The sequence below is a fragment of the Parus major genome, chromosome Z, assembly GCF_001522545.3.
Source record: "Parus major isolate Abel chromosome Z, Parus_major1.1, whole genome shotgun sequence".
NCBI lineage: Eukaryota > Metazoa > Chordata > Aves > Passeriformes > Paridae > Parus > Parus major.
The window spans coordinates 74,143,311-74,159,163 of record NC_031799.1 but is presented as its reverse complement, the minus strand read 5'-3'; the positions used below and the strand labels follow the sequence as shown (position 1 = coordinate 74,159,163).

At 40.4% G+C, this 15,853-nt stretch overlaps 1 protein-coding gene across 2 annotated transcripts in view; it reads left to right on the top strand.

The window, feature by feature from the left end:
* Positions 1-15,853, top strand: part of ZCCHC7 (zinc finger CCHC-type containing 7) — an 86,864-nt gene that overhangs the window by 62,929 nt on the left and 8,082 nt on the right. For both annotated transcript variants that reach the window (XM_015615321.1, XM_033520561.1), the window contains exon 7: positions 2,655-2,690. In XM_015615321.1, the coding sequence (XP_015470807.1) occupies positions 2,655-2,690 (36 nt within the window). The remainder of the gene's footprint in view (positions 1-2,654; positions 2,691-15,853) is intronic.

Sequence of the window (15,853 nt, the reverse complement as noted above, 5' to 3'; positions counted from 1 at the left end):
TGCGGGGACACTCCCGCAGTGGTGACACGGCCCGAGGTGCGCCGGGTGCGGGGACACTCCCGCAGCCGCGCGCTCCCTGCCCGCTCGGCGGCACTGCCACCACCCTCCGCAGTGGCACCTTCTGTGCTGCTACATCTAAATGCAAGTAAGGTCAGACCACTGGGGCAGGAAATAAATGCAATTTTATTTTAATGTAGTTCATCACGCTGCTATAGTAGCTGGGTACCATGAGGGCTTTTCTTTAAACGAGGACCATTCATGGTTAAATTCTTTTAAATAAATAAGCAAAATCGTGGGGTTGGCAGTGGCTGTGTCTGGCTATGCTCTCTTCCATAGCAAACCTCTCTGCTTCATTTGAGGAGCCGGTGTTTGGTAGTAATTGTTAATCATACTATTTGTCATTCCACGATATAAAGGGGCAGACAACAACCCTGAGCTGATGCAAAGTAATGAGGTTCCTGGTTAAAAGCATCATCTCTCAAAAGCTGTTGTTTAACAGTGACCCCTCCTCAGCTGTTGTACCCCACCTCCTAATGGTTAGCAGTATTACCCCAAGTCACCACCTGAATGGAGGAATATGCTTAGCCTTCCCTCACCACCTTCATCCTTACCTTGTTTTGGTTTTCCCTTGCCCTTAAAACATCCCTGAGGATAACACCCACCTCTGGACAGCACCACGAAGGGGCTGGGGCTGTGCCTCTCCCAGGATTTTGAGAAGAGCTCTGCCAACTGTGGTTCGCACTCAGAGCTACGGATTTTTGCTCAAAATGATTTCTTTATGTCCAGAGCAGAAAAAATACCCAACCAAACAATTACTCAAAAATAAAGCAATTTTGATGATGATGATGATCTTTAAATAGGAAGTCGTGTGAGTAAAGGTCATACCACAGAGTGGCATTTTGCCAGTATAGGACAACTCGCTGATTGCAATTGTTCAACCATATTAGCCTGGGCACACTGTGGTAATCGAAAAGTATCCAGAACTAATGTATAATAACTGCCTGCTACCCCTGAGCCGGACCAGCACAGCTGTCCTGCACAGCTGAAACCTCCTCAGGTCCGAGGGAGATGCTGAGAGCTCTGGTACAGTATTTTTACAGGCTACAGAGTGTTTTATAGATTGCCTCTCTGAACCCTGGCTAAGTTAGGGAAGGAGGAAAATCCTTTTGTTTGTGTTCAAAGACAGCTTGAGTGTGTTCAAACTGTCAGACCCTCGGTGAGGAATGTGATGTCCTTCACACATTTCCTTTATAGAAATATTAATATAAAACTCAAATATTTACACACAGTATTTGAGGAAGGGAAGAAATGTTGAACCATTACACAGAACAGACTGTAGATTTTTCTGCAGACAATTATGTTACTGGTGGAATGAATAATAAATAATATCATTTCCATCACATCTGGGAAAAACACACTGTATGTGCCACAGGGTGACTGGCAAAAACTTGGATTTTATTTTGAGAGATACTGGTTGTGGTGTGGGTTTTTTTAATTAACACACTCCATCAAAATAAAAGAAGGCAAGAATTTGGGCATGAGTGAAAAATTTTGTTCGAAATCTAAAGAAATGTTAATGGTACTCATTTGCAAGTAGTCATGAGGCTTTGAAATTGCAGCTGCAGCATATTATGGAGAAGCCGTGGAATACTATATTTCTTTTTAAAGTACTTAAAATGAACACTGGCAAACCAAGTTGCTAAATGCTCAAATGAGTACGGTGCTGTTCTAATAACAGGGTAAATGTGCTAAAGAGAAGTGAAAGCCCTCCACTGCAGTAGCTGAGCAGCAAAATGACAAAAAGTGCTATAATTTCCACGTCTGTCTGTGATTCAGGGGCCATCAGAAATATTGTACATTTTGTAAAAGCATTAAGAGTCCCTGAGAGAGCCTTAGTGACCACCAGCATGTTCTGATTTTGTTTTAAAGATCCACGTTTTCCTCTTTACCGTCTCTCATGTGTCCCTCAGGTCAATTTTGTCACTGCTGTGACTCAAAAACCTGCTCTGATTTTTTTTTTTCTAAAGGGGTGCACTTAGGACTTGATGTGAAAGTCTGGCAATTAAAAAAAATTTAAAAGCAAAAAAAAAAAAAAAAGCAAGCAACTAATTGTAAAAATAGCAACATTAAAGCAATCTGTTATGGTTCTTGTTTACAACTCATCTGACATGAGGCTGCTAAGGATTATTACATGTAACAATTATATTTTGATTAGGAAAGAGATACATACAAAAAAGATAAAATATTTCTGTCCCTACATGAAAGGAAGGTACCTTGTGATTTAATTTCCAGAGTGTTATGTAAATTTAAAATGTCAGAAAATGTAGAATTTAAATCCGCCCCTGTTTGTTTTGCAGCATTAGTGCTTCCTACAGTCACGAGCACGCTGCTCTCCCAAACTTCTGCCCCTCGGAGAAAAAGGGCAGAGAGAAAACTGTTACTGGCTTTCTGACAATGGCAGGGAGTGTGTTAAACCAGTGTAAAATTCAATTAAACTGTCTAGCCGGGTTTTTGAAGCTGAAATGCAGACCCTTTCAGTTAAGCTTCTTATTTTCCTGTGACCGACACCAGTGGATACTGTGTTATGCCAAAACCAACAGGCTGTAAAGCACCTTGTTTCATGCTCCTAGCTGATCAATATTTTTATTTTCCAGGCTTGCCCAGAAATATGGAGGCAGTATCACCTAACAGTAAGTAGAAACACCTTTTTTATTTTCTTCTACACCCAACCTATTTACTCCTCTGTGAACTGCTGACCATAAAATATAGATAAGCATCTTCTCTGAGAAGATAATAAACATCTGAAGAGTTTTTGAACTGAAGAATGCAATGAAACACTGCCACTATTTTTTAAGCATCTTTAAAACTTCTGATTTCATTTTAATTCTGTATAATTAAATTAGTGCTTTACTTCTCTCAGTGACCACATTTACACATAGTTAGAGCGTTAAATTTTAAGTTGGGATGCATAGTAGAAGCAGTAATCCCATCTCAGATATCCCAGATGTAGGTAATTAGTCACTCTGTGTGACAAAGCTTTTTTCTGAGATGACTGAAATAAATCTCAGTTAGAACAGAGACATGAATTTGAGGAAAAACACCTCAAAAACTTTTGCAGATAATTTATAACTAGTCAGGATATAGCTGCGACTGCTTGTTCGGCCTGTCTTAGTTGATTGTTAATCCCTGAAACAAGAAAATAAAACTTGTTAAAATGTGCTAATTTATTACTTAAGATTTTTCCTCATATGAGAAATAGATATAAAAATAAAACAAAGTGCAGAAAAATTTGGTCAGTACTGAAACCTGGTACAGTATTTAACCAGTAAAAACAATTTCATGCATTTGGTGTCACATACACTTAAATGTATTAATTTCTAAAATTGTCAAATATAAAAACACCTTTAAAAATCAGGGGTTTGTTGTTCATCTGAACTTTTGCTGTTGTTGTTCCCCAGATTGGCCTCACATGTATTTCGCTGTTACAGATAATTAACCCGGTTCTCTGCTATAAACAAAGTAGAAAAGTTTCTCCACTACTTTTCTTTTTAGATCTTCTGCTTTTTCTCTGAAGCAGTAGACGGGATGTGCTTTTTAATTTGTGCCGCCACCTCTTCATGGCAGTGGAATGCTCTTTTTCCTGCTTTTTTCTTCAAAATTCAATGAATAGAAGAAATCTGCACTTAAAATCTCTCATTTGTGTTTTGTGCATAATGATTCTAACACAAAGATCTGCCCTGGCAATCCTCCACCCTTCCTGAGAATTTACTTTTAAACAGATTTGGTAAAGACTTTTTGTTGGTTTGGTTAGTTTTGTTTTTTTTAAAGAAAAACATTATGAGCAAAAAAAAAAACCAGTGCATTTCCTGAGTATTTCTGATTGTTTTGTTCTGTTTTGTTTTGTTTTGTTTTGTTTTGTTTTGTTTTTAAATCAGATTAAGGAAAAAGGTAGATGCTGTCTTTCCTTATAATCCCTAAGGGTGCATGTAAAAACAATTTTTGAAATGTTTATAACTCTTGCTACTTAATAATCAGATAGAAATATTTGGTGCAGTAACATCCTGGGTTCTATTTTTCACTGAGATAAAAGATGTAATTTAATTTTAGTTTCACCTGCTACTGAAAATTCCTCAAAAAGTGAGTTACCATCAACACTTACAAAAATTTATGTCTGTAAAAAAAAAAAAGCAGGGCATAGCATAAACTTGACCAAGTGCTGTACTAGGGCAAAATTTGAGGTATCTGTCGGTAGGAAATTATTCCTGTGGATTTTGTAGAAGGCATTCAAGATTTACATTTAATGTAAAGTAGAGCAAAGGAAAGGTGTCAGAGCAAGTTCTTGTTTTAGAAAATGTAGTGGCTACAAATATGGGCATATTATAAAAAGTACCCATTTGGAAATTATAGTGCGTTTTAGGGACATTTTGAAGCCTGGTCAAATATGAACACTCACAGATTGATTGGTATTGCATCAGGCCCTGCTTTCTGATAAACAGACTTTTACTTTGCAGTGAATTACAGATTCTCTGCAAATAACATACACATTTTTGACGTGTGAGAAGTGTTTTGCACACCTTCATTTTTTGTGTGGGAAGAGTACCTTTGGCTCAAAGTTACATTAGCAGTTGGGTTAAGCCTGGAATTTTAAAATTTATGTGGTAAAAGACATGGTTGATATTTGCAATGAGTAAATTAAAAGAAACTGCATTATCTGAATTGTTTAAAATTTATCTTTTATTATTCACTTTCAATATTCTATTTTGTAGCCAAAACAGAGCAGAAGTAAATAATGTTCTTTCAAGAAACAAAACTTCTAAGTTATAATCATATGTACTGTTTAAATATATATATATTTTTATATATTTATATATAACTGTAGGATTGCAACAAAAAGCCATGTTTTTTTGCTCTCATCAGCACAGTAGTATTTCACCATAGAAATTATCTTACAATTTTCCTGCTGTAGGATAAATATTTCAGCACAAACAGGATAGCAGCATTAAGAAAAAAACCACCTGTTTAAAACAAAAGTGCTGTTGTGACTGTCGTGGCCCACAGAGGCTGCCCAGCTGTTGGGGGCCACAGAAGAGCTTTTCCTGCGCTTCAGCCAGGGATACAACCAGAAGACTTAAACTGGTTTTGGTAACTTGGTGGTGAGCATCCCACATGTCCATGTACATGCAGATAAACTCAGTGGTTCCGTTTTGTGATAATACACCAGATTTCGGCACTGTTCAGGGAGGGCTGTCACAAAGTTTGTCCTAATGTTTTGTCTTCTATAAAGTATTCTTAGTGAATTTCTGTTAATGCTGGTGAAGAATCACACGGCCTTGCGCCTCTCTCCTTTATGAGGTTTTGGTTATTTCAATAATTTTCCGTCACTTTCCTAGGAGATGGACTGCCATCTATTGACTCCTCCGAGCCCCTGCACTGCGTGCGGGGCCACTCCAACAATGACTCAATAACAAACCCATCCTGCTCTGGGGAATGGTGCTGGCGATTGTTGACGTTGGCCGTGGAGACAAATTTGAGCACATTGCAAATAATTTGTTGTATGGGTAGAAACATCTTATTCCAACCAAAACAGACTGCCAGTGCAAGGGATCTTATGAAGAAATGGCAAAAAGGATTATAAGTGGAATATTTAAATTTGCCTTTTGATGGAAAAAAAGATTATCATAAGGCATTCAATGAAGTCTAAATCTAGGGGCTGTGTGATAATCAAAGCTTTATAAGTGGCTGAAAGTACTTTCTTTAAGCTTATTCTTTCAACTCTTTTAACTAAAATTATTCTGTAAAAAAAAAAAAACAATGAAAGTCTGCAGAAAAATCCAACTCCCACTGTGGTTTAAAATACTTTTTAATAACGTCTTTAAGACAGTGCTTTAAAAGTTTTACAGATAATTTTACAGTTACATGCTCTCTCTGTTTCTCCTGTAACAGAGAAGGGCAATTATATTTGTCAAAATATATTTCAAGTGTTATTCATGTAAATTTACTATTTGCAGTAAATTTGTTCCACACCCACTAAGGTTTATCAAAGTGGTTATTGTCAATCAAATAACAGGACAAATATTTCTTTGACAGACTTAGGATAAGCAGTTTTGGTCATAGCTTACTGGAGTGTCAGTGATGATACGTGTGATTTTTTTGGGCAAGGCACTGGGAGGCCTTGTTGAACTCTTTGTTCTGGGTTATGAGGAAGCTTAGCTTACAACCCTGACTTCCTAAATGCTCCACAAACACAGAGAAACACAGCCCGTGTTCCACAAGACATGCCGTCACATCCCCTCTCCACCCTAAGGGTATAGGGGTGCACAGAGCAGTGTTTTTTCATCCTCAGAGCACTTGGCTTTCTCATCTCTTTTTCTTGTCACTTCAGATTTCAGATATAAATGTAGTGATATTTATTATGCATTTTAATTGGAAGCCAGGTTATAGCCTTCTAACAAACAAAAAAGATAAACCCTAAGTAACACTAAAAAAATCGGTGGAAAAAGTTGTGAGAAGACACCCAATTATTTTCTTTTGTTTGTTTCAAGTTTGTAGTTTATTCTTTAAAAAAATACAGTATTTCCCCTCACGTGTGACCTGCTGCCCATCCACCTGGCTGTGTGGCCTGTGGCAGCTGCGGTCCTCAGGCTTGGAGGGGCAGGGCTGGGGGTCATCTGCAGTGCCACAGTGCCACATTCCACAGTGGCCAGCCCTTGTCCCCTCTGCTGCTGTTGTGGGCAGCCCGGGGCTCTGAGCCCAAGGCTCTCGCTGGCCATCTGGGGAGCGCCAAGGCCTGGTCTGCCCGCACTGACCAGCGGCTGCGGCCTCGCTCCCGGCCTGTGCTCTGCGGGGCCTTTGTGGCCTCAGCAGCCTGCTGAAACTGCTGCTCGTGGTAGTGTTTCCACACAGCACATGACATCGCTGGAGAATAAAGAGGAAATTTCTTTATCATCAGTGCATAGACACCCTGTTTTGCTCTGGGTGTGTGCTTGCACCAATGCCGTGAGGCTCCGAAGTGTGTCCCGGGCTCCCCGCAGTGCATGGCAGTGCTGGTGCGGCAGCCAAGGGGATGCACAGGGCTGTGGTGTTTTGGTGTCAGATGGAGAAGGTCTGGCTGCAGATCTCACCACATCTGCCTTGGCAGAGTGGCTGGTGCAACACAGGAACGGATGTGGCCAGTTCGGCCCAGCATCAGGATGAGGCTACCACAGTCAGACAGGAATGAACAGTGCAACTGTTAGAATCTTCTTCCCTAAATGTAACTGAGTAAAGAAATTCTGTCCCTAAAATGGGCCGAGCAAGTTTTTTATTTTCCTGAGGTGTTTCTTGCTATTGATGTGTGTGTTAAAACATAAATCCCACTGGGACAGAGTGTTTTCTTTCTGTAGGGATGTCTTATTTTTAATAACCCGTTCCTGCCCTGGTGCCCCTCCAGCTGCGTTGACTCGTCTCCGTGCCCTGCCTTCACCAGCCTCGTCTCTGTGAACTCTCCCACAGCAAGATGGCCACCAACAGAGCTTTACAACCACCAGGATTTTTAATTAGCAGAACCTATAATTTAACACACTTTTTGACAGTTTGTTAATCTTAATTTTAGTCCACTTACATAAAGGCAGGTGAACGAAGAGCTGGCAGATTTGGCTCTGTGTATGGAGGACACTAAGGGATATGTGTCTTTTGTGTTTAAATATTGCGCCCAGATTTCTTTGTGTGCAATATTAAAATTCCTCATGGCCTGCTACTTTTTTTTTTTTAAGTGAGAATGTAAGCTATATTCCTGAAAGTCAGTTTCTGTGTTACAGTATGACTTCCAGAATGGGAAAATTAAAAATAATACACCCCTGGCAAAAAATATTTAAGCAAGAGGGAGAGAGAGAGAGAGAGAGGGTATTTGGTTTCCAGAGGTTTTTTTAGGTGTTGAGCAGTGAGGGAAGGGATGGGTTTAGGGGTGTTTTGAGGAGGAGGTTAATCCCTGGTTTCCATGCAGCTGTGGCTGTGACATGGCCGCAGGGCTGGCTCCACTGGCTGTGACACAAAGCCACAGACCATGGGATCAGCGTGCTCCTCTGGAATGCCTCAGCACCTGGCCAGTTTCTCTCCAGGTGTGTCAAGGCAATTTCTAGCGTCTCTAGGAAAAAAAAAAACAAACCACAACAGTCTGTTTATGAAATGAGCCATGTATTGCTCGTATTTTGGAATCCCAGAGTGGGCCCTCATGTGCCATTGCTTCAGTATCCATTCAGCAGGATATTTTACAGGGAAGGCAACTGATAATTCCCAGGGATATGGATTTAGGGTGAAGATGACTCTGGCTCCTGTGAGTTTTAGGGCACATGAACACCTGGAGTGTGACAGTGTCCACATACCTGCTTGGGAGGTGCTTGGGTTCGTGAAGATTTTCTGCCCTTTGAGAGGTTGCTTGCCCCAATAGCTGGGGAGGAAGCTGGGGCAGAGCTTGGCTAGCAACAGGCAGATATTTTGGTTTAAAACTATGTTGTCGAAACCTTTACCCCTCTTGCAAGTGGTTCTCAGTGTCAGGGATGCTCCTGACATGCTGCCAGCCCCAGAGAAAGCCAGCAGGTCAGAGGGGGTCCGTAAAATCCTTGGCAAAGGGATTTTATTGTTTATTTTCCCCTACTAATTGTAATTTGTTGTGTTTCCACTCACTTTCAAGTTTCAGAGATTTTCTGAGGCTATCAGAAACCTAAACCCCAAGTCTTTTCCGATTGGAAAGGAATCACATTTCATAAAAGATACTCTTTCTGATAGCTTTTTTTTTTCTTTTTAGAAAACAAAGACAGTTTCAGGTCCTGAAATAACTGTTAGGTTTATGAGTTCAAAGCAAATGCTATAGCTTTCAGTACCAAAACATGCTAGCTGAAAGTTCTCTCCAGATTTTTATTTGAAAGGTGTATTTAAATTATGATGGGGAAAATACATAGTATTAATAACCCTGTATAAATTTTCTGCGAGGACCTGAGTGGACAATTTGGGTGGGAAGCAGAACCTTCCAGCATGGGTATCACCTGCCACTTGCCTTCATCATGTAGTAACCACAGTAGGAAATGTCCTGCTTCCTCTAACCTTTGTCTGTATCGTGCTCTTCTGCACCTGCTCCCCAGAAAACAAAATAAAAGGTGCTTTTAAATTGAGGGTGAAAGAGAGATTACATATTGACCAAAAATTGCAGTTTTGTATATTTCTGGAAACAGTCTGCAAAATGGAGAGAGAGTAGAATAGGAGGCTCATCTGACTGAACTCTTCTGTGATTTTGGGGCTCCAAATGTCATTGTTGTGGTGTTTGTCTTGGAAAGCGGCGTCACTCGGAGAACCCCGGCTTCAGCACACATGTTGAAGTGGTGTCAAGAAGCATGTTGGCTGCAAAAGCAGTGTCTTTCAGACACTGTGTGTTTCACATCTGACTGGGAAAGGGAAAGGGAGAAGAGCAGGGGATGGAAATTAATATATTTTATTATTTGAAATCTCTGCTTAGCTATCCCCTGCGTGCCTCAGACGTTCTTTGTGCAGTACATGACATTTGGTGATGTGTTCCTCCAGTTCAGCACACCCAAAACCAGCGAGGTTTGGGTTATTTTTGTGATACACCAAAGCTGTTCGGGTGAGGGGTTAATTAATCAAAGAGAATAATCAGGCAAGGTTTGCTGCTGAAATATTTCCCCTTCATATACTCAACTGCAGTTCTCATAAGGGAAAGGATTAAGATGATGTTTTTGTTCAATGCGTACAAATTCAGTTTAAAGATTTTACCTCTCTTTCATTTAGTTTGAAAGGGCAAACTTACACAAGCAATTATTATCATTATTTCAAGTATTAACCATCTAAATAAGGAAGATAAAATTTTCAAGCTGAAATGAGGTTTCAAATGCATTTTTGAAACATTTGAGGAAAAAAAAAATTCTGTGCCCTCTTTCTTCAGTTAGTGCTATGTATGAATATTCATATTAAAGTTCCTACATTTTGAGAATTTCTCCAGAATTTATCCAAACTTGATATGAAGGCATCTTTTTAAAGTTTTGTTACACTTTTGAACCAATCTCAAAATTCTGTAAGAAACCAAAAATCATCTGCAAATTTAACAGTCATTTTAAAATGTGAAAAGAAATCACACTTGCACATAATATGCATAAATGCCATGAAATGGATTTTGGTGCATTTTTGTATTGCCAAGTGGAAAAAGTATAAGTCAGTAAATCTGTTTGCACTGCGTGGTTCATCTTGCTGGTGATTTGTGTGTCGCAGCAGCCCAGAGCTCGTGCTGCTAAGACAGTAACTTCCTCAAGTTATGCTCGATCATGTTAATAATCTACGGATTAGGGTTTCCTAAAAATATTCACTGATTTAATTCCAAGAGGGTCTATCATGTCAATGATATTAATACATCTTGTTAGGTCCTGTCATGTGTATAGAAAAGTTTCTATCCCCGTGACAGAATTATCCTGATTCTGATTTCAAGTGTTGAAGAATCAGGTATAAAGGGAATTAAAGGAGCCAAGGGCCTGCACAGAGTGGGGAAGAACATGGAGCCCTGAGCAGGTGCTCCCAGAGAAGCCTCAGAAGGGCGTGTGAGGTGTGTTGTGTGTGCACAAATGCTGTGCCACACACCGAGGGCTGCAGAAGGACACATCCCACGCAATTTTTGGCTACAGGGGAGTGAAGTTGGGCCTTGGGTTTTGACTCATTTTTGAATGTTGAATTTGGGTTAAATTACCATTTGACATATCCCAAGAGCCGTGAGAGCGACTCTGCAATGGGCAGAGGAAGCTGCCCATGAAGAAATGGGCTCTCCAGTCTATGTCTGTCCTGACAAGGCCCCTTTCCCTGACCCTTGGTGTCTGCACAGTGCAGTGCTGCTCAGCATGGCGTGGCAATCCTGCCCACTGTGGGGTGGTCAGGTGCTGAGGAATAGGCATTGTTTTTACCCAAAAGCAGGTGAGGAATTCGCAAGGCTTCCACTGCCTGGTTTGGAGTTTCTTATGGTTGTGTCTAAAAGTGATTTGTCTTTTTTTCTTCTTTTTTTAATTTTTTCTCCCCTCAAACTTGCAGTTTCTCCACCTATAGTCTGCTCACCTGGTAGCCAACTGAAAGTATTTTTGTTTTGTTTCTTCACTATGCAGTTAATTCTGTTTCTAAAGAATTGTTGTAACTTCTTTCGGCACTTAAAAAATGGGGTGATGAGCAGGAGTACAGACACTGCAGAGTTTCTGTGCACTGTGTGATAACCCTGAAATAACTCATCCTTTAAAATTAATTGCCCTGAATTTGAATGAGATACCCAGTTTCTGTCTGAGTTGTTTTGTTGCCTGATGAGAGCTGCTTAAATTCATTCTGATTTTCTGATGGTGGCATTAGGAAGGAAAGAGATGAAAAATGATAGCATTGAGATACTCAAAAGTTGGTCTGGAGGAAACTGTGGTCAATAGCGTATTTGTATGGTGTGAGAGAGCAGGAACCTGATATGCTCTGATCCATTTTCAGACACTGTATACTATTCAGGAAATCCCAAGTCATATTAAAGTAAAAATTTTATGGAATTGAAAACAATTTTTAAAAACAGATGTGCATAAAGGACACGGAGAAGCTTTTGTTTGTCAGTGTTGTATACAAGCTGTCACAGATTTCCACAAGGACATATTCAGGATGAATGTCACTCGTCATGAGTCTTGGTGCAAATAACCGCTATTCCTGAATATCTATAATGCTCTTTAATGGAGAGCACATGAAAAAATTATGAGAAAATGGATAAACATTTTCACATGCACTTGGTATGTTGGAAATGTAAGGAAAGTGCTTCTGTAGAATTGTACTTTACTGAAGGATGCTGCATGCTGAAGCCCAGCTGCGGGGGAGTTTAAAGGGAAAAGGTTCAATTATTATCTATTTGAAATGTACCCCAAAACTCACTTCTAGCAAACTGATGCATTGCCCACTTGGCCTCTCGTATTCTTCAGCAGAACAAATAATGTTTGCCATGTTTACTTCCATTTTAGCTGTGATTATAAATCACTTCCAAAAAAATACTTATTTAGTGTCTATTTATCAAGAAATTCCTATTAAGAATGCTCCTCCAAGAAAGTTACTCAGATGTGGCACTTCCTTCTTTTGGGTGCAATGGTGAGGAATGATCAATAGATGACATAAAGATTAAAGTCAGAGAAAGGAAGCTGTAAATCATCCAGAATGACAGTAAAAATTAAAACCTTGGGGTTTGTCAGGCTCCCCCGTGTATTGGCTAATAAATATAACTGTGCTTTAGTTCTGTTCATCTTCTGATTTTACAGGCTTTGCAAATGTTTGTTTTCAGATTAATGTATAAATGTATGTGTAACTATGCATACGCTTAGCACAGGGGCAGCCGGTGCCGTGCCCTGGCAGATATATAGATATATAGAGATATATATAAACATTTGACCAATCCCCTAATAAACATTCAAATAAAATATACATGTTCCAGTGCAAGAGTCTCCTCCTCCCCCTTCTCCTCCTCTTCCTCCTCCACCTCCTTCTCCTTCTTCTCCTCCTCCTCCTCCTTCTCCACACAGTCTCTCCCCACCTCCCCCACCCCACTTCAAAGCTTGTGGTCCTTTCTCCATCCGTGTACTAAAAGGTTTCTTTGTGAGCCAGGCCATTTGTCCGTCATTGTTTGGGGCCCAAACGGTGGTAAAATACCCTGTCACCGATCTGGAGCACGGTGAATGGCAGCTTCTCTCCGGACAATTGGCGGCGGTGCCGAGAAATATTCCTGAGAGGATTATTTAACCTTTCAATTTAGGGGGCACAAAGCCCGGCTGATTAATGAACTTTCTGATGGGCGCCGATAAGCGGATCTATTTCTTTATTTCCTCCAAAAGTGATTCCTTCTCCTGTCCCATATTACTATAATCTTAAACATAAAATGTGGCAAATAGATTAAAAAACAGCACTAAAGAGTTTATCTGGCTAGCAAACTGAAGGAGCTAAATTAAAATTGGTAATGAAAGCAGTGGCTGAGCCCTGTATATGGTTTTTAAATGCGCTGTGTATTTTGAAGAGACTTATTCTCCAGCCTGCCTGGTAATGACTGCTTTGGGTGCGCGGTCCGGGTCCAGCTTCTGTTATCCCCCCAAAAAAATGAGTTGTGTTATCTGGATGACTGCAGACACATATGCATCCCCCTTTCTCACTGCATGGGCAGACAAGGTCGATAGCATTACAAGGTATTTGTGGCAGTGCTTGTTTCAGTTTTCAGAGCTGCCAGTTTTCAGCCAGATTTGAATTACAAAAGAAGAAGCTGGCATGAAAATTGAAAGGGTTTATCGGCTAGTCTGAAGCCTCATAGCACATTGCTTATTTATGCAGTCCATTTGCACCAGGAAATGTAAAAAGGAAATACATTTTAAAAATAAGGTCATAAAGACCCAGATATGTTTAAGATGGCAAATAAAATATAGATACCTATAATATCTTTCCAGGAAACGATTTCACTTAATGTTGCACATTACTTCAGAGGAGCATTTATGTTACTGTCATAAATTTGTGCGTTTGTGTCACCATACAGATAGTCCCCAGGGATTAGGAACGAAGTGTTTGCTAACTTACTTTAAAATTAAAATAGAAGGGGAGATAGGTTTGTAGTTTGAGAGGCACATCAGGAATAGTTGGAGTTTAATGCGCCATCGTTTTTAAATAACGTTTTGCATTCCCTGTAAAATTAGCCATGGACGGCTAGAGAGATGCCACCACCTTTGGAGAAAATTGGGATGCCTTTTAAACCATGAAGATTTTGAGGCATTCAGGGATTGTATTGTTGTTATCCTCACTATCTTGCATGCATTCATTTTCTCTATGAACTTGAGGGTGTTTTGTCCGTTTCTTAGAGAAGACTTTTTGAATTAATATTTTAGAGTTTTCTCTTCTGCTTGTGAGTATTAAAAGATTGCATTCATTTATTTTAAATATATGATATTGTACATTTTGTCTCTTCCTTTAGCATTTTCACACAGTCAATTGTAGATGGTATTTGCATCTCTTTAAAATGCATTGTAGAAATGTCTTATTTCTGTAGAAAGAGATCACTTCACAGTGCACAAACTGTGGACCAGCCAAGTTAAATTTCTTTTCCTGGGAAAGGTTTTGGTTTCCCAGAGTGTACAATCGAAAAATAAAATTTCATTCATTAACTGGTAATTTAAAATGTGTCATGTATTAAAAAGAAAAAAAAAAAAAAAAAAAAAGGAAAGGGAGAAAAAAGAAAAAAGAAAGCCCTAAGAGCTGAGTGAGATCACTTTTTTTCTTGGTTATTTCACTGTGTTTTGGTGGTGTCAAAATGTCATGAGCACATTTAGTTAAGTGTAATTTGTGGGAAGATGCTTAGGTGAGACCTCCACAACTCCTTTGGGAAGAGAAAGATTTTTAGATACTGAAAAAAAAAAAAAAATTCAGTGAAGAAATTATTTCATTTGTAATCGTTTGGAGTTTAGGGGGATTAAAAGTCAAAATACTAAATTTGTATGTTTCTTGTTTATTAGCATGCAGCAAGCTCAGTGTGTTTCTTTCATGAATTTTCATAAGGATTTTTACTACGTAGCATGTGTGGCTTAATGATGCAATCACCTGATAGACTGGGAAGACTCCAAAGGAGACGTTCCGGTCTGTTGTGTACATAATACTTGTTTCAAAAATCTGCCTAATTAAGGAATTACCCAATGGAATGCAAGTCTACTGGGTGCATGACACGGTTAAAGAAAATAACAACAACAAAAACCCTGGATATAATTACAATATTACACGATACCTTATATTGGCAATTTTGAATATAAGGGAATGATGCTAACCTGCCATTGTTTCTGCTGGCATGCCAGTAGATTATGATAATTTGTAGGGGAAAGTAAATGTATATTTTTCCGTGATAGTGCTGCTCTGACCTTTTCTCTGCCCATCTCCAGCCTGCAGCCAGAGTGTGTGATGATTCACTCCATGATTGTCTTTCGGTGGCTCAAGGAAGTAGTGAAACATTGCTAATGAGTTTTGGCCCAGGGTCAGGTCATGTTGGTCCTGTTGAGTTGCAGACATCAAGCTTGGTGGTTTGCAAAGCTTGTGCTTGACTGTGGTGGACAAAGTGCTGGAAAGAGTAAAATTATTCCCTCATATTCTCAGAGTTGTCAAAACTGATGTTGGATGTAACCAGCAAGAAACAGCTCAGAGCAAACCTTCATCAAGCAGGGTGGTAGCTGGTGGGTGCTGGTGGGTTGATGGTTAATGACTTTGGTTCCGTCAAGTACAAGGCTCTGGGAACTAATTTGAATTTATTTATTTGTCAGAGTGGCTTTCACAGGAGTAGAGTGGAAAGCTTTCTCTGTGACAGAGTGTGGGTCCAGTGTGTGCAAAAGGTCACCCTGCACAGCTGGGGCCTGGCTGCCATTGCACATCACACTGCATGTCACACGAGTGTGACAGCCTGGACCGACATCCTGCACACCCTGCACACCTCTGCACATACTGCACACACCCTGCACACCCTGCATGGCACACTGTGTGTCACACCACACCCTGCACACCCTGCACACCCTGCATGGCACATCACATGTCATACCACACCTCTGCACACCCTGCACACCCTGCACACACCCTGCACACACCCTGCACACCCTGCACACCCTGCATGGCACATCACATGTCACACCACACCCCTGCACACCCTGCACACCCTGCATGGTACACTGTGTGTCACACCACACCCTGCACACCCTGCACACCCTGCATGGTACACTGTGTGTCACACCACATCTCTGCACCCCTGCATGGCACATCACATGTCACACCACACCTCTGCACACCCTGCACACCCTGCACACACCCTGCA